At 42.9% G+C, this 19,544-nt stretch overlaps 1 protein-coding gene across 2 annotated transcripts in view; it reads left to right on the top strand.

Annotated features, from left to right (window-relative positions):
* Positions 1-1,140: 1,140 nt before the first annotated feature.
* The window catches only part of CHCHD6 (coiled-coil-helix-coiled-coil-helix domain containing 6), a 108,573-nt gene continuing 90,169 nt past the window's right edge, over positions 1,141-19,544 (top strand). For both annotated transcript variants that reach the window (XM_058031997.1, XM_058031996.1), the window contains exons 1-4: positions 1,141-1,315; positions 2,970-3,099; positions 4,013-4,067; positions 5,293-5,419. In XM_058031997.1, coding sequence (XP_057887980.1) covers positions 1,226-1,315; positions 2,970-3,099; positions 4,013-4,067; positions 5,293-5,419 — 402 coding nt within the window. In that variant the 5' untranslated portion in view covers positions 1,141-1,225. The remainder of the gene's footprint in view (positions 1,316-2,969; positions 3,100-4,012; positions 4,068-5,292; positions 5,420-19,544) is intronic.

The following is a 19,544-nucleotide window of genomic DNA, read 5'->3' as shown; positions in this document are numbered from 1 at the left end:
TTACGGAAACACTTCTGGAGGAGTAATCTCATGGTTGAGAACTCACCAGCCTGGAAAAGCAATGGTGTGAGCCTGTGAAACCCTTGGGGAGGACAGAAGAGGTGAGTAATATCTGTTCATGGGCTCTTTTCAGCCCAAAAATCAGGTGCCATCAAGTGAAGTGAGGGGGTGCCAGATGAGAAATGAGCAGGAGGCAGGTGAGTGCTCTGGGAGGGAGCTTCAGGCACCCTGTGCTCTGCCTGGCTGGTGCAGACAGCTCGGGGTGCACAGTGCAGTGCCCTTGTCCTGAGAGCTCAGGCAATGGGCTGACTGTTCAGCACACAAGGTGCTGCACAATTAACCAAATATTCCCTGCTTCCAGGAATGTGCTCTAGAAGAGATCTGAATATCCAGGAGGGATCTGGGGGTGCAGAGTCCCAGATAGTCCCTTAATGCTGGCCCAAGTCCCACTAAGAGGCAAAGTTCTGGTTGCCACATTAACTGCCGGGAGGAATCAGCATTAAACAGTTAAAACTGCTCCTATGCACTGCTGAGCAGCAGTGGGCCAAGTAGATAAGTAACAAATTGATACCAACTGGCCCTTATTTCTGGGAATGCAGAAAGCTTGTTTGAGAAAGATTCTCCAAAGCTGTTATTTCTTCCTTCAACAGCCCGTGTGTTGCATTATCTCATTCCTTTACTTTAGGCTGTTGGATCAGCCATGCTTGGTAACAGGGGCTGTATCAGCCATGGCCTGAGTTGTGCAGACCCCCCCGTGTGTGTCAGGGCAGGTGGCGGCACCGTCTGGTTTGAGCAGCGCCGCTGGAAGGAGCGGAGCTGAATTCTGCTCCCAGCGCAGCTGCTGTGTCTGACGGGAGCTCATCCTCCCTCAGCTTGGGAAAGCCCCATGACTTAACGTGTAGCAGTGGAAGTTGTAGGGGCAGTTTTGATGCCGCGTTCGCTGCCGGGGCGGTGTGGAGGGCGGGCTCACCGGACAGGAGCGCGACTCTCCGCTATTCCGGTGCCCTGCGCTACCCCGGTGCCGGGCCGCCCGCCCGCTCCCCGCACAGACTACATCCCCCAGCGTGCACCGCGCCCGGCCGCCAGCACCGCGCCGCGCTATTGGCCGCTCTGCGGGCGCCGCCAATGGGGAGCGGACATATTGGCAGGCGCTGGCAGGGCAGAGGCGCTGCCGGCAGCCGGTACGGGAGAGAGGAGCGGCGAGGATAAGGCGACCCCCGACGGCATGGGCAGCTGCGAGAGCAGCCCGGCCCGCAGGAAGGTGTCCTTCGGGCTGGACGAGCAGGACCGAGTCCGGGTGCTGCAGGGCATCAAGGTGAGGCGGCCCGGGCTGCCGTGGCGCCGGCTGTTGGGGGCCGGGGCGCAGGGAGCGGGGCTGGGGACGGCTCTGGCCGGGAGCTCAGGGGAGCGAGGCTGGGAGGGACGGGTGGGACAAGCAAGGAGGAGGGGAGGGACGCCTGGGAGGCTGGAGGGGGCTGGAGAAACGATGGGGTGAGTGGTGAAGAGGAGGGCTGGGGGCCTGGGCATGGCTGTTATCCAGCGGGGCACACCAGCACCAGCTCTTTATTTTCACTCCCAAACTCTGCTCCCAGCCCTCTGTCTCTCCTCGCTGCTCAATGACCTCGTTGCGCCCCTGCCCTGTGCTCTGCAAGCGGTTTGATGCCAACGGCGCTGCCAGGCTCGGAGGGCGCTCAGGAGGGCACAGCTCCGCCCTTGCTCACGGTGCCAGGAGCCTGGGCAGAGTAAGCAGGGACGATGAGAGCTGGAAACAGGGAGCTGTTCCTGGCAGGGACCCTGGGAAACTGCTGCTCGACCTTGGCTCGGAAATTGACAAGTGTGTGTTGTGGAAACAAGCCCTGGACAGTGGTGGTGCTACCGTTAAGGATTTCCCCCGTTAAAGTTTTTCTTTGTTTTTTTACATGTTAGTTTTGGGGTTTTTTATTACTACCATAATTTTCATTGCTCTTGCTTCTAGTTCTTGATTTCCTCCTAAAATTCTTCTTGATTTCCCCCTAAAATCTGACAGAATTAAATCTGCCACTTAACATTTTGGCTCACACAGAGTGTGTGTTGCTGTGGATACTTATTTTTCATCCCATTTTGACTAATTATTTGACAAAAGTTAGATGACATTGTGCCTATCTCTTTGTTGTGTTTTGATGGAGATAAAATTGTCTTTGCCTAATTTCTCTTAAAAGGATATAGACAAGGATTTGTGTCTTTAAAATCAGGAATTGGGCATGATAACAGTGTAAAATGATGGTATTAAAAATGCTGTTAAGTTGGGTAGTAGTGATATAACTGAAAATATGTCTTCTACTGTGGCAAGTCTAGGTGGGGAGCAGCCTCATTTTGTTTTGTTCTGCAGCCAGACCCTCTGACCTTGGCAGGAGAAAGGGGTCAATTTTAACAGTGCTGTGAGAAGCCTTTGGACTGAATTGTCAGAAAACTTCAAGTTAACTTTTCTTTCTTTTTCATGGGTTTGAACCCAAGTCAGGTAGTGAAAAAAATGAAGTTGAGATTGTAAAAGTGTTTGCAGCCTTATGAGGGTGGGAGGCTGCTCTCTGTCATATGGGTTGCAGCATGTCTGCCATGCTGAGCTGGGTTAGCAGGCATGGAGCAAGAAGAGGAAAAGATGGACTTAAAACCTGCTTAATTCATTTCCTTCCACTTCTGGTAGGTTTCTCCCTGTACAAAGGGTTGACTTGTTTAGGGGTGCTCTCCACCTTTGGTGTTTGTGGAAGATTGTCTAGTGAAGCTTTTAGGGTCAGGCAGCAGATTGAAGGTTTTGTCATTAAGTGATAGGGTTTGGGTTTTAAAAATGTAAAGTCAACATGCGAGTGCTGACTGCCTGAACTGGAGGGACATTGCAGTGAGGTAACTGACAATACTGTCATAAAAACTAACAAATGGGGAGGTTCACAGTGAAATACACAGCAGAAACTGACGTGGCTGGTTCTGTGTTTCAGCTCACTGAAGATGTAGTGAACCGGATGAAAGGAACCTCTCCAAGCAGAAGGGAGATCCAGAGGTCTCCCCGTGCATCCAATGGCACAGCTCCCTCCTCCCTGGCTGCAGAAGGGAAACCCAGACCTACAGGTATGCAGGGATGCTGCTAACACTCCATGTTACAGGGTAGTTTACAGTGCCATCCCCTTGTGAGAGGAGCTCTTTGCTTACCCTGTGTCACTCTGGGATCATTTGTAGCATTTCAGATCAACGTGCAATAAACAAGGCAGAGATATTTTGCTTTTCATTTCTGGCAAGCTGCCTTGTTGTCTGCTGTACATGCACAGGGTGTATATTGTGCATGGGTGAGGGAAGTGCTGCTTTTTATTCTTTGGAAAGAAGCTCCCAGGGAAAGATAACCTGTCCAAGCACAGCTGGCTAAGTGGATGATGATAACTTGGTTTCTGAACTTGTCTTTATTTACATGTCAGAAAACTGTTTGATTTCTGTTGGTTCCCAAATAGGTTTTGTTGATGTATATCAGCAGTGTGGGTTTGTTTAAGGCATCCACACTAAAATGAAGTTGGGGAACTAGGCCTTTGCTTTTAGGGATTTGTTTGCTGTCAGCCTATGTCTTTCCTGAATGTAGATGTAGCTTTATGGGTGGCCTGAACTCCATCAAATAATTTCATCTTCACTTGTGGAATCCCTTTTAATTACAAGGAGAGAAGGAGGTCAAGAGGAAGACTTGCTGGAACTAGAGGAAGGAAATGGAAAGTAGGTCTACAACCGTGCTCATATTTCATTATATATAAGGGTTTGAGGAGTTAATATCCTCACATAGTTTTCTGTAGCATGGTTTATTCAGTGTGCCTGTTTGAAAATGATGCTGTTGGTGTGTCTATTTCATAAATTCAAACTCTATCCATCAAACTTAAATTTTCTTGACTTTCATTTTTCTCTTGATGAATAATATGAAATTTTCCTAAAATAATCTATGATGTGATGAAGGACAACATTTGTAGTACTATTAGTTGTCACAGGTTTTTCTTTTCCTTTCTAGGAATTCAGGCACCAAAGGAAAGTGACTCTTCTGCAGAGCAGGAACTCTACAGGAGGTGAGGTGAAGCTCTTGAAAAAGACAATAATTTAGCTCATTTGGGAATATATCTATGTATGCATATGTCTGTGTTTTACCTCAGCATAATGAGTGTGTGTTTGACAGCAGCTGAACACGAGCCCAGGTGCACCCAGGTGGCCAAGAAGGCCAGTGGCATCCTGGCAGTATCAGTGACAGTGTGGCCAGCAGGACCAGGGCAGTGATTGTCCCCCTGTACTGGGCACTGCTGAGGCCACAGCTCAAATCCTGGGATCAGTTTTGGGCCCCTCACTACACAAAGACATTGAGGGGCTGGAGTGTGTCCAGAGAAGGGCAAGGGAGCTGGGAAGGGGCTGGAGCACAAACCTCCTTGGGACTGGCTGGGGTGTTTAGCCTGGAGAAAAGGAGGCTCAGGGGGAGCTTATGGCTCTACAGCACCTGAAAGGAGATTGTAGCCAGGTGGGGTCAGTCTCTTCTCCCAGGTGTAACAAGTGACAGGACAAGAGAGGAAGCAGCCTCAAGTTGTGCCCAGGGGAGGTTTAGGTTGGGTATGGGGGAAAATTTCTTCACTGAGAAGGTGGTCAGGCATTGGAACAGGCTGCCCAGGGAAGTGGTGGAATCACCATTCCTGGAAGTATTCAAAAGGCCTTGGATGAGTGGATGTGGCATTTGGGGACATGGTTAAGTGGTGAACATGGTGGCATTGGGTTAATGGTTGGACTTGATCTTTTCCAACCTTAACAATTCTATGATTCTGTTTTATGATTATGTTTTAATACCTGAGAATCCCCTTTGAAGCCTTTTTCAGTTCAGGGCTGCTTCTCTTAGTGCTGTTGCTGCATGCATTTTGTGATTTTTCTTTCCTGTGTAAGAGCCAAAGAGCAGCATTGTCAGCCTGGCTGACTCCTTTTGTTGTTGTATGTCCCTTGATCTTTTCCAGAGCAGTGTCTATTTGTATGGCTAACTGCTTCCTATTTTCACTGTTTTCAGGTGATCATTAAGTACTTAATAGAGCTAAATATAGCTCAAGTATAAGCTTATGTGGTGCTATGCCTGCTGTTGTTGCCAGAGCTGTACCTCACTGGAACTGCAGGTCATATTTAAAGTTTGGTGGGCTTTTGAATTCCTGCTGATGATGGGATTGTGAGCAGATTCTGTGTCAAATTCTGGATTTGTGTTTTGGCTCTAAGCAGGGATACTCCATGACAAGCCATGACCTTCCCTCTGCCTTGGTGCTCACACAGGTACTTGGCAGAGCAGTCACTGGTCCAAGAGGAGTTGGTCCGGCTGGTCAAGAGAGAAAGGGAAGCAGCCTGTGAGGCCAAGGAGAGGTCTGGCATTATTGAGGAGAGGCAGAGAGCAGCCCAGCTGGTGAGTAACAAACCTCCTGCTATGTTTCCAACCTGCTAAAATGGCTCTGCTTGAGGGCATTCATGTAATGTCATTTGTGTGATGAGTTTAGAAACTTGTGTTTGGGCTGAAACATTCCTCATCTCGCTCATCACTTAACTTTTGGCTCACAGTGCAGCTGCAAGCTCCATGTCACTCCATGCTGCCAAGGCATGAACAATGGCTGTGCTGGGGACAGCTTTACCAGTGGCAGGGAATATGGTCTGTGTGTGTATGTGGTCCTTGTCTAGCTACAGAGAACTCTCTTGAGCTCTCAAGTGTATGAAATAAATGTTCCAATATAAACAGGATCAAATTCTGCTGACCTGATATATCCTGAGACTTTGCTCTGTTTTTTTCTAGAGTATAATAGTGCATGCACACAAATTAATAAAAAGTAATAATGTCTTCATTTGTTTGAGTCTTTTATAAATCTGGTAACAGAAGAACTCTTATAAAACTGTCAAATATTGTAACCTTTTGAAGAAGGTTTAGGATTGATTTTTAGGGACCAGGAAGCATAAACCTTTTTTTGACACACCACTGACTCCCAAACCAATTTGTTCTTGCCCAGCAGGCAGACTTACTTTTGGGGGCTTCTTGCTGCAGCTTTTACTATTAGTCAGGCACCTTGGTGTTATGATGACCCATTAGGTTGCTGTCATACCAGTGCTGAGAAGAGCAGTGCTGGAGGCAGAAGTATGGTGGGATGAGGCTGAGTGGAGCAAAAGGCTTTTATCAATCACTGCAGTACACTGGGATTGTCATTGGTGCTTAATATTAAATGACATTATTTTATATTGTTTTCTTTTGCACACTGCCATTCCTATGGTGTACTGTCTGTAACCAGTGCAGAGTCTGACTGGAGCTGCCCCTTTTTCCTGACCTGCAGTGGTGTCAGGGTGTGACAGCCAGGTGGGGCCATGCTTGCCCCACTGAGATCAAACTGCCCATTCATTTAGACTGTGCTGTTAAAACTTTATTGGGAGAACTAGACCAAGGGAATTCTCCTTGCCTGGGGCATGCTGAAAGGATGGTTTAGGGAAAGGACACACTGGAGTATGGATAGTCTTTTTTTGTGGTTCTTTCATCCTTCTGATCTGTAGCTTAACCAGTGTGTGCTTGATTTAAGCAAAGAATCCTATGAGGTTTGGGGTTTTTTTCTGTATGTTGGATGCTAACAGCCCTGGTTTACCCAGGGAAAATGTGAAGCATTTAGAGGTTATTATACAAAGATGTTTTTGGGGACCAAGTAAATAAAATTTATGTAAGAATGGTGGCAGTGGTTCAAGGAAAAGGTCTTTGTAGCTGCAATCCATCTCTGACAGTGATCCCTAGCAGCTGCTGATGGAGAGCATGAGAGCAGAGCAGGTATAAAACAATATTTCCCACCTATACCCTTGCAAATTCTGATGTTCTAAGAGGTAGAGGCTTTGAAAGCAAGAGGTTGTATTTTCACTTTGATGGTTAACAATCTTTAAGGAAATTCTTTTCTGTGAATTAGTCTGTTTGTGGTTTTGGACCCAACTGTACTTTGTCTCCATGATAAAATTTGTGTAGGATTGGGTTGGTAGGTGGCTGAGATTGCTCTCCTGGATAGATACAGCTTGTGAATGGCTGCTGTGTGGCAGGAAATTTCCTCTTGGCAGATTGGATCCTGGCCATGGGGTGCTGGATGATTGCTCAGCTTCAGAGCAGTGATGTCTGAGGCAGGGGACTGTTACTCCTCTGCAAAGGACATCTGCAGCATTTACACTCTTTTCACTAGAGAGAGAATATTCTCTTTATGAATGCAATTAACTGACTTCTGTAAGAGCAAAGGAAAGAAGTTGGTGGATTTGTTGTCCAATCTAAAGATGTGAATTTGCTCAAAGTAGAACTCTGCCCTCCTGCAATGAGGTGGAGTGTAATCATGAAAAAATGTGGCTAGCAGAGTCCTGCAATATTTGTGAAATGCAAAGAGGACACCTCTAAAATGAGTTGGAATCTGGCTGCTCACATACAAAAGCTGTTTTATTATCTGAATTAGCTTTCAATCCTGTAGTGTTGCATACCCAGATATTATGTACTTGATGCTCTGTAAAAATCTGAGTAGGGTCCCCTTGTGGTAAATAGTGACCATGGTGTGTTGGCCCAGAATGTGGTGAAAGAATGAGGAACTTTTAAATTTCATTGCTCTTTAACTATCTCTAGATTAGTCATAAATTTAGGATCCATAAGAAATGGGATAGTCTAGTCTGTCTTTGCAAAGATGAGGACAGAGCTGTTGTCAGCTTCTAGATACCTTCCTAAAAAGGAGCTATTGTGGCCAGACTTAAATTATTGGGATCCCTATCAGACTTGCTTTATCTCAGCTACTGTTTCCCTTTGGGCATGGTTACCTTGTTGTATTGTATTGACTCAATCCTACTCAGACCATGTCTGTCCCTTGTCTTCTGTTATTCTCCTTTATTATGAACAGGACTTGAGTGTTTCTTGCTCTTCTGCTTTTTAGCCCCAGCAAATGGGGAACATACTGGGTATGAGCTGCTCATCCATGTCTTGTGTCAATCTTCTCTTTCAGGTAGAAGAGAGTAGTGGAACTCAAGGTATCTAGGGGTATTCCAGGTACAGATAGCAATGGAAGCTATGTATTACATTTATAAGGGAGAAACTTCCAGGGTTGTTTTTGTTGCTGTTGTGACCTGTTAGGGAAATGAGATTAAAAATGGGGCAAGTCCCATGAAAGCAATAACAAATTAATAATTTGCTTCTTAAGCAGCACTTAATTTGGTAAGAATTGAAAACCATGCCATATATAATTAGAAAGTTTTATTCATTTTTCTAGTATTTGCATTAAGATCTTGAGCTGCCCTGTGCTCTTAACATATCAATAGTTCAGTGATTAGTAGCTCTTTTTTGTACTGTTGTCTGCAGCAGTGCTGGAACATTCCCCTGTAACCATACCACTTGTATAAATCCAAGTACCATAGCTGTATTTTGAAGTGATTTCATTGTGGTTGTGCTGAACGTTGCATGTCATTTAATCTGTTCTCTATGGCTTTCACTCACTGACTTTTATTATTGGAAATATTGCTATAAGCACTTCAGTGTTATTGTATGGTGCACACAAAGAGAGGGTGGACTAGAATTAACCTTTGATATGGAACTTGCTGTCAGCTTCTGGGGCCAGTTACTTGATTGTTTATGGGGCAGGGTACAGATCAAAACTTATTGTTATTTTATTGTGGTTTGTATATTTTGTTTAGCTGATTTTTTTCTCCTTGAAGTGTTCTGGTTTCAAGAGGGATTTAGAGTTAAGTACATGGGTCCTTTTCTACATTTTTGTCGTGACCTTTCTTTTTCTTTTAATGACTTTGAGGAAGGTACTTAGCTTCTAGATACCGTAGGTTTTGTGTAAAACTCCTTACAGCTTTAGTTTAAGAAGCAAAACAGCTCTGTAAGTAATAGTGCAGCATTCACTTTCCTCTTTGAGTGAATATGGCTTTTTCATTAACCCTGGGGACTGGCTCAAATGGAAGTAGTCTGCTAAGCTGCCGTAGAAGAACTCTCCCCAATTTGTATTAGAGATAAAATGTTTTATTTGTTTGTGCAGCACTGCAGGATCATGGTGCTGAGTGGACTCTTTGAATAATTTAATGCTGTGGGTACTTACAGCACAACAAGGATTATGTGTACAGTGTTTCAGAGCAAGGCCTAGGGTGTTTAACTAATGCTGGTGCCATGCCTTAAGTCTCATGTGAAATACCCAAGAATTAACACAGCTATCTTTAAATCCTTTTCTATTTCTAGCATGAGGAACTTGCAAAGTTGTCAGTCAAGTTATTTAATTGCTTGACTATGTTGTGAATAGTCTCACCATTCCCCTATGCGAGCAATCTTTCTTTTTTCATTCCCAATTAATCAAAATGTCTTCTCTTAACTTCTCAATTCTTTCAGGTTTCTTTCTTCCCCCTCCTTCTTTCCAATAAAGGAAACTTTGCAAACAAAGCTGCTCTTTTTCCTCCTTTTTGCTTTTGTAATCTCTGAAGGTTGAGCAGCATGTGCAGCATGTGCATCAGGAGCCTCTTGGAGCCAGTGACTGTGTGCCTGATGGTTTTCACTGAGACCTTTAAGACAAATCAATGTGGAATGGGGATGGATAAAAGCAGAAGCTGGGGGGGAATAAACGTGATTAAGCAAAGACATCTCATTACTACTCTAGAAAGGGAGGATTATAACTTATAAAATAGGAGGATCTCATTTAGAGGCCATGTGCACTTGTGTTATCAGGACAGAGGGAGAGCAAATAGAATAAATGAAATTAATACTTTGAAAAGAAGCATTACCCGGATTTGAGCATTGAACTAATATGATTTGTGCAAAGCCCTGAAGTTCTTATCTCCCCATTAAATACCCCAAGGATAATGGCTTTGTCAGAGTTATTGACCAAAAGTTGTCATTTTCCCTCTCACTTTGAAAGAAGGAGTTCAGAAATGGGGTGATGGTAGGACAGACCTTGCACCATGACCAGCTCTTTCAGGCAAGACTGACGGGCACTGGCTGCTGTGCGAGAGCAGACTGGGCAGAGAATTCATAATTGCTGCAAAGTTTATCCTGCAGTCCATGATGGATGACTGGCTATTCCCAGTGTTTCTGATCATGCCTGCTCACTCGCTTGCTGGATGGGAACCTTTACTTTCTGGTGGTTTCAGCATTGGACTGTTGTGGCTGGCATGGCTCAAATGGGCGTGAAGGGAAATACAAGAATATGAGTTTGTTTCAGGTTGTTCCAGTAGCTCATTATAATTGGTCATAGGCTGTTGAATTCTTTCAGATGATTTCTTGCCAGATATAATCTCTTTGTTTTTCAGAGCCTCTCATCTTCTCTTCTTGATTCAGGAAAAATGAGATGAAGGAAGAATGCATGATTGGGAATGCCTTTGATCAAGCAGTGGGTTTTGATAATGGTGTCACCTTGTGAATGTGACATTATGAACCCTTGGGCTTTGCTGTGGCATACTTTGGATACTTCCACCCTTGATTTAGTGTATATTGGGCTGCTGACATTTTAACTGGTATGTTTTCTTCTCCATTTCAAAGATTGTGGAAGTAAAACTGCTTAAAATTGCTGTAAACAGCATAAATAGCCAGTTCATAGATTGGTACAATGGAAGAGAATTTTGGTGTGAGGGAGTGATCAAATACTTTCTTTTTCACTTTGTAGGGATGGAAGAATGATCAAGTCAGCCCATTTGTGGAAAGTTTCCTTTATATTCCTGATAATTGATAAAGCTTTAAGTGACTCTCGTGGGCTTTTTGCTGTGAATTGCCCACTGTTGTTGATTAGTGTCAGCAATAGATGCAGCTGAGCTGGTACTGAAGATTGCTTTAGAAGCTGTGCTGAACATGATTTAGTATGTGAAGGCTTTCATTTACTTTGTGATAAGCTGGGGATCAGCTTCATCCTGGCTGATTAGCCATAGGTAAGCATTCCTAGATTAACTGGGGTTTTGTTGTGTGTAATCTCCTGCCATTGTGACAAGCTCTAGTGACCGGATGAGGCCCAGCAGTAGCATGGTGTTTGTTGGAACTGTGACAGTGTGGAGCCATCAGTGAAGTGACTCTGCTGCTTTCAAGGTCAGGTCTCTATTGTCAAAACTTGCCTTTTTTTTTTGTCCCTGTTTATCTGAGTTGATGTAATGAAAGGTATTGTCTCTGTGAGCTTTGCAGTATGGTTTGGAAACTGCTCACCTCAGGGACAGTTTATTTGGTCCTGTTGGCTCTACAGCTAAAACACAGCACACTGAGCTGAACCCTTCCCTTTGTAAAGTTGTAAACCTGTGTGTAGAAAATAGATTGGTTCTGGGAGGTGACATGGCTAATGCATGAGGTTTGCTGATTCTTGGCTTTTTATATTCTGTAAATAGTTCTTGATTGAAGTTTTTTATGGGTGAGGCAGAAAACATTGATGGAAATCTGAAAGTATGGAGGCTTGTTTTAAATAATAGTGGAAAATGAGGAAAAAGCCCACTCAGTTTGATTTTCATTGATGTTGCGGTTGTTAGCAACAGATATCTATATGTGTTTATGAAAGATTATTTTTTTTAGATTGCTTTTTATGTTTTCTTTAGAGAATAAGTGGTGCATTGAGTTATTAGAATCTTCATTCCAGCCTACAGCATGGGTGACACCAGTTGTGGGGGCAACACCTCCTTGTGAACATGTTTTGCTGTGGTTTGGCTCTTTGCAGAGCATTCTCAGGCTGTATGTCCAACACCCAGACCTGCCCTCAGTGCCTGCAGAACCAGGCAGGGTCCTAACCAGGTTAGCAAGAGTGGCGGTGTCTTGGGCTGGAACTTGCAGTTATTTTTGAATGCTCTCACTAATTGACAGCTAATTCTTTCACTAATTAAATAAAGCTGCCTTTTAAATATGTTGATACAAATGGAAAGATGTATTTTTAGGTTTGAGACTTAATGATTTATCACCAAATGTTGCAAACTATTGACAGGAGGATTTAAATAGCTTCAGTCCTTGTGCTTTGTATCCCTCTCAGTCTTGCTCTGAGACACTCTTCCAGACTTTCTCCTGAAGAAAATATATTAGCATGCGGAGACTTTAAAATTAGTGGTCTGTTATTCTATAGTCTCAGGCCAGAACATCCCTCCTTTTCCCTACAATTGGGCTCCTCTTTGTCTGCTACCCTCTACTATAAAAGTATATTTCTTCAGTGAAAGAATTACTTAGTGAAGCCATTAAAACATTAAACATTTAAGGGATCCCTATAGAAAATAATATTGAAGTGTTAAATGATGGACTTTGGGAAGGTTTGCATTAAATTTAAGCTTGGCATGGTGAGGCTCTATCTACATGTCTTCTACCTCCAGCAAGCTAATAACTTCTGTTCTCTAGAGCATCAGTGAGGTCTAAATTTAACTAAAGCAATTTTGGAGAGTGTGCACTACAATAAAGGCAGAAATTGAAAACACAGCCAACGCAAAAGAGAACCTCCTCTTCTCTTGAGAGAAGGAGAAGGTGTTACCTGGCTAAGGGTAAGATTCTGCCTATGCACTGCTTATTTCCCTGCTACTGCTGCTCTGATTTGTCAGACATTTATAGCATTTTTTAATAACTTTCAATTTCCGCAGCTAGTCTTTTATCTCCTGACTGAAGGTTAATTTGTGTTTAGAGAGTTTTTGCAGATTTCAGCAGCTGATGGTCGTTTGAGCTTCTCATTTTTGTAGTCTCTTGAGCTAAGAGACCTTATCACAAGGTTGGCCTTTTTTAAAATCCAACAGCTGCAACAAATTGAAGTTGTCTGGGGTGCTGTCTAGCTCCCCTGTCTTGCCTTCAATTTTCCATGCCCATATTTCACACTTTTTTTTTTTTTTGTCTACCAAGTTTTTATAACTTTTATAACTTTTTATAACTTTTATAACTTCACAGAAACTTCTTCAAGATTCATTTGTTCTGGCTTAGGATTACTGTAAAGCCTAAGAAGGCTTTACTTTTTAAAGTAAAATATAAGATTAGCCTTCATTTTCCCTTATGTATAACTACAAAAGATTACATTTTTATAGAAATAGGATAATAATATGTTGTTATTTTTCTGTGACTGGTCCGGCAAAACTAGTGCTGAGTCTTCTTATTCTGCTGTCAGAGTACTGTGTAGTAGAGAATTCTGCTCTAATTTACAGCTCTTTGAGGGGGGCATAAGCAGCACAAGACACCCAAAGGCCATTCTGTATCTTAACTGTTCCATGGATCACCACCTATTCCATGCACTGTGGTGTCCCAGTAGGAATGACTGCATTCCACCCCTTCATCCACATACAATTTACCTTTCTCAAGCGTAGGTTAAGTTACAGATTAAATTGGCAAACTCTTCAGCTGATGGGAAGATTCCTGATGGGCTAGAATGTGTCTGTGTGATAGCACCTGTCAGTGCACAGCACAACTGGCATGGGTATTCCAGTGGGAATGCACCAGCTGCTCATGGTAACACATGGGCTTCTCCAGCTGCCAGAGCCAGGCCCAGCAGAGCAGGTGTGTCCTGGTCCAGATCGTGTTTCCTCAAATACAGTGTCTTCCACAAGTCCCAGTACAAATGGCTTTGTAGGATGATGCTAGTAGATCAAACTGAGTCTAAATGGTATGGTGTGAGTAATCACAATAAACACTGATGTAACTTTTTATTTCTCACCTTAAAGAACAGTTAAAGTGAGCTGATACAAATACCAGATTTCACTGAGGTTTTTTCTGGTTTGTTTATTCCCTCTGCTATGGTCGGACATCCTCAAACCTGCTCTAGTTTGCTGATGTTTATTTTAATTCTTGCTTGCTTCCTTCTTTCTCTCTCCATCCTTTTACTTTCCCAAAGCTGCAGGATGGTTTGCTCCTGCTGCCTCCCCTCGTTGTTGGTGTTATCAGGCACGTGTGCAGCGGGTGAGATTGCAAACGCCGCTGTTCTCCGGGATCCTGAGCACCAGACAATGTTTTACACGGCGTCCCATTCTCTGGCTGCCTGGTTGGACATGATGTTGGTACCTTATCTTCACGCTGACACACACTGGACATTAATAGAAATACATTGCTGAGGCACATGTGTGGAATTTCAAGCAGCCTTTCTAGCTGTGCTTTAGATAGTCTATTGTGTGCTTAACCTCTTGGAAGAGGTTTTGATGAGAAAAGCGTGATGTTAACTCTTGGATGGCTGGCTGGGTTCTCTCAGAGTTCCTTATTATAGTCAGCATAATATCCTCCTAATTGAACACTGCTTATCTGTTTTGGAGTTTCAGCAGGTTTAAACTTATCTTCTATGACTAGTATTCCTCCTTTCTAATGCATATTTTTTAGGGAAGAAATAACTGTGTTTTGCACATGAGGATGAGGTAGAAAATGTGTTGCTGCAGAAGGAACTGAGTTGCCAGCACCTTTATGTACCTTTGTCTAAAGTCTGTCCCTTTATTATTTTTGGCTCTCTGATTGCTGTACATCAATGAAAAAAAAATGACCTGGATGCAGCTGCTTCTATTTGCCAGGAATTCTTTCTGCTTTTGGAGCACGTCAGAATTTTTATTGTTTTCTTTCTGCTGTATCTGTATACTTTCTCTGCTTGTTTGTTATGGCCATCTGCAATTATCTGTATTATTTATGAGTGCTGAGTAAAACATGACGGAAAGTAGCTTCTTAAAAGGGACTGTACTAAGGGAAAGGAAATGAGCTGATGACTTTGATTTTTAGACAATGAAAATAGAACACCTGCAAGCTTATGAGGAAGGGAAGGAATTAGAGTTAGCTGCATTTCTTTTTTCCTGTCTGTGCAGTACATAGGGGGTTTAGAGCTTTTTTAGCCTTGAAGACTTTGTGATAATGGGCAAACTTGAAGGATGATACAGTAGGAATCGAGTAAAAATTGATCAAACAGACTAAGCAGGGCTATGTATAATTACTGTACAAAAGAAAAGAGCTTAAAAAAAGTTTAATATTTACTTGAATAGAACATTAGACTAAGGATACATTTGTTAAATAACCAGTGCTCTTCCAATTAGGACTGAGAGCTTGCCATTTACATTCACTGCATCTTCAGCCTAATGCTTTTGCTGTGGAAAAAGTGGTTCACTGTCTGGTAGATGATTTCAAGCCCCTTTATTTTTTCAAAGATACAGGTTCATGTGTCTTCTTTTCTCTCCATCCTCTGAGCAGAATGGATTTGTTCCTTGGTTCATCTTGCTGTAGCTGTAATTGGCACTGTCAAGCTGAGGCTCTGGCTGCCCCCCACTCCCGGCTTCCGAACTTCCAATGCACAAAAGGTTCCTTACAAAAGCTGCTCCCTTACCAGCTGAAGACTTGAGTAATCACTCATTTTTGTATTTTCATACGATATTCTCTCCTAGTTTAACAGCGAAATGTGGAAAAAGGGATATTGGAAATAAAGATATGTTAAAAAATGCCAAACCAAAACAACCAAACCCTCAAAAACAACAAACCACACAAAGCAGCACCCTGAAAAAAACCCAAATCAGAAAAACTCCATCCAAAGCAACAACAATAGCAACAATCTCTATACCAGCTGAAAATGAGCTTGCATGTTTCTTAAACCCTTTTTCCTAAATTTTTAGCATAAAAGAATTTCAAGTACAAAACTAGAAAAAGCATGAAAGCTTTAAACTGCAAAGCCAGCTATAATTTAAAAGATAATGAACATCAGTCCAGCCTATAGTTTTCTATCATGTAAAAAGTTGTCTCCCCAGCTGCTGTGCTGTTTCCTGTTCAAGACTCAGCATTTTGCAGTGTAATTTTTCAAAGCTTTGTGTTACTGAAGGTTATCATAAAGTTCTGTTAAAAAGCTGCTTGCCTGTGATTTCCTGTTAAACAGTGATCTGCAAAAAGAGGTGGTTCCATGGTCAAGTAAGATTTTGATGCTGTTCCTTTCCTGGGAACAGAAGTGGGATGCATCAACACCCTTTCCCATCTGATGGCTGTTGAGAAGCCACATCTCAGGTCACTGCCCTTGTTCCAAATTGTGCTGAATATCTGAATGCAACCTTGAAGCTGTTGCCAACCACTTGCATTTTCTTTTTTTTTTTTATTTTTTTTTTTTTATTTACACTAGTTTAGAAGTAGTCCATCAAATTTCATGCATCTAGTGTAAAAATAAGAGTTTTCATTGTAATTAATCTGGGTAGAGTGTCAATTTGTGCCCACATTAAGTGGGGACCATTACCTGTGCTGATGCTCCAATGTCATCCTGCCATAGCAGGCTTTTTTTCTGAGCTTAATAAGGAGTGTGGTAAGGTACCTGCAGGGAGAGAAGCACTAATGGTCTTAGCTGCCATTCTCCTCTGTGTGGATGGGACTAATGTGGTTGATAAATACTTCCCTGCCTCAGGCCTTGCAAGTGCAGGCTGCTCCCTTAGGAAAGAAAGCAGCTCGAGGCGTTCCAAGGGTGTTTTCAGGTGTGATTGAACCAGCTAGACAGAAGAGATTTTCTCCAGCACAGAGGAATTTTAATTCCACTTAATTTCAGTGTTTTAGTATGAAGTGTCTTGGTGAGCAGGTAATGGTAGATGATAGGTTTTTCTGACCACATGCAAGTTTAGGAAAAATTTTACCTTTTACCTGTTTGAAAGGTACATCTGCTTTTTGTACAAGAAATGTATCATAGTGGGCATTCTGAAACTGTAGAAAAGTTCATACGTTTATAAGGAGTAACAAACGTTCATGTGATCGGACTAATTTCCTCTAGCTGCTTGTTGCCCAGCAGATGTTGCTGTTGAGCTTGGTTAGGGCGCACTGTGCAGGTCATCGAGTTATCTGCCTGTTCTAAGAGCTATGATGCAGTGATTGGGAGCTAAGTTTCCTCCTTGAAAATTCATGTCATCTACTGCTCAGTCAATACACTGTCCAGAAGCTTAAGGTGCATCTTGTGCAGGCGTGTGTGTAAATAAATAAATGATATTAGAAAGTCTTTTTTGACCGATGCATTATGTTTTTCACTTCATTACTGACACTGAATTCTTATCAAACTTTCTGCTTCCATTACCAAAGCAGTTTTAATAGCTTGGTTTTTATAATTATTTTTGAGGGAGATTGTTTTTTGGCTTTTCAAGTGAGCCTTTACGATGTGGTGGTGCAAAGGGAGTCTGATAAACAATCCACAAACAGCATATCCTCATCAATATCCCTTTGAATGTAGGATTTGGGAAAATCTATCACCTGCCTCATGCAGAATCTGAACGAGAGATGAATTATGCTTCATATTTGGGGTCAAACCCACTGCTCAGTCCAGCAGCTGCTCTGTGTATTGATCTTGCAATAACAAGCACATCTGTGCTCAGCTTTGCAGTTCTTTGGGGTGTGGTTCTCGTCGTAATACCCTTATTTTGGAACTAAAATGTGTTTAATGTGTGCCTCAGTTGCCTGCCAGTGATGATGCCTTCGCTGAGTTTATACAATTTTCCAGCAGGGTCGAGAGCATTTGGAAAGCAGCAGTGAGTATTTCCTGAAGGTGGCACTGAAGGGACACCATGAAGTCTCCTTTCCAGGGGTGGAGCAGGAACTGCTGAGCCCTCAAATTGCTTGCATACCAATGAAATGTCTCGAAGTTTTTGCTTATTTGTTTTCCTTCTGACTCTAGGAGTTCTCCAGGAGTTACCATAATATTTTTCTGGATGAGTTTACACTAAGTTTTTGGAGTTCATTGCTTCCTACAGAAATTGTACAATCACAAAATGGTTTGGACTGGAAAGGACCCTAAGGATTTTCTAATTCCAGCTGTCCTGCCATGGACAGGGATTTCATTCTCTAGATCAGGTTACTTAGGACTCCATCCAACCTGGCCTCGAATGTTAGCAAGGATGGGGTGTCCACAGCTTCTCTTGCACAACCTGTTGCAGTGCTTCATCACCCTTTGAGCAATGAATTTCTCCTTAACATCTACTCTAAACCTGCACACTTTCAATTTAAAAACATTGCCCCTTGTCTGTCATCATTTGGAGTTGTAAGGCCACTGTGTACTGACATAATTTACAAACTGCTTCTGTCTTTTATTTTCTGACCATGCCTGGGGTTCTCTTTCCTGCTTAATGCACAGATGTAGAACTTGTGACATTGCTGCATGTTCAGGCTGCAGAGGGGAGGACAAGGCTGTTGTGAAGACAGAGCAGGTTTTCACACAAATGGTGTGGTATGTTCTCAGCCACCTCTGATTGCTCTTTGTTCTCCAGTTGGTTTCTAGCAGTGCTTCTTGGAGGGGTGGATAACAGCTGTTGAGAGCAAGTTTGATTTTGGAAGTTGTGAAAGAGAGTGGCAGATGCTGTCCTAATGACATCTTATGGTTGCTATTGCTGCCTTCATTCCTCAGATCCTCTTTAGGATTTCCTAATTTGACCTACACCCTGGCCTTCTAATGAGACACTCTCCAAAACCTGCTCTGTAAAAATTTCCTGTTACATCTGTGTCTTTTTGGCTCTGACTGCCTGCAGTTAGACTGTGTAGATTGAGAAGGCCAATAGTGAAGAAAAATGGAGTTTCTCTCAGCAGAAGTTTGAAATGTATCTGCAGTACTTGTGTAAAGGTAGTATTTCAGCTCAGTCTTCACTGATATGGTTTCTGACTGATTTAAGTAATTTGGAGCTTAAAAACATAAAGATGATCTAGCTGGCCTTGGCTGAAATGAATCATTACTTTTAGCACAGAATCCTCTTTTGAGAGAAGCTGGTGGTTGACTGGAATTCCTGCAGATTCTTAGGCAGGAGATTTGTATCTTTTCATCTGTTTTCAAGAAGGAGAAACAAGTCATAAAAACCACTTAAAGGTTCAGTTAAGATTTATTCTGCCTGCATAACTGCCTCCCATAATAACTTTAATATGCATCATCCTGAAACTCCTAATTGGCCCTGGTGTTGGCAGGGCTTTCAGGCCCAGCAGAATCTCCACTGTTCAGCATCTTTTAGGAAGGAATGTAGCCAGAGAAGCACAAAAGATGAAATGGCTGCCTTATAAATTCTGACTGACCTTGAGAATCCTTGTTCTAACAAGCAGGAGGATGCTGTTGGAGCCATCTAGATGAGCCCAGTGATGGGAATTGTGTGTAGGTGGGCAGTTGGTGAGGCAAGAGGGGAGGTTGGGCAAAGGCCTCATGGTTTTGGTGGGAGGAGGTGGTTTCATTGTGGGCCATGTACCTACTTATCCTGTTGTTTCTGTTGTTGGTTGGAGTCTTGTCTGTACTGACGCTGATTAATTTTTATTTTCCTCATAGGTGCTTGTGGGGTTGGGCTGTGGTTTGAACTAACCCATTTTGTCAGAGCTGGTTTATTTTCTAGGGAAATTACCCCAGTCAGTTGTTCCTCTCTGCTTAGTGACTACCTGATCCCTGTGTGGGTGCTCATCAGATAGATCAGAGCCTGACTGAAATTTTCCTTGGCTTCTGCTCTGCTCTCCTTTTACCTGGGTGGAGGTGGAAGCCTGCCAGGCTGTGCTGGGGTTGTGTGGTTTCTGTGAATCATGGAAGACTGTCATTCTTGCTCTCCTGGGCTGTCAGTTGGACACCTTTTGCAGACCCTAAATTCACTTTAAAACAAAGCATTTGGCTTAGTTTATTTAATTCCATTAAGTAATTTCA

This window comes from Melospiza georgiana, chromosome 11 (assembly GCF_028018845.1).
Source record: "Melospiza georgiana isolate bMelGeo1 chromosome 11, bMelGeo1.pri, whole genome shotgun sequence".
Lineage (NCBI taxonomy): Eukaryota > Metazoa > Chordata > Aves > Passeriformes > Passerellidae > Melospiza > Melospiza georgiana.
The sequence above is the reverse complement of the archived record's forward strand: the minus strand, read 5'-3'. Positions and strand labels throughout refer to the sequence as shown.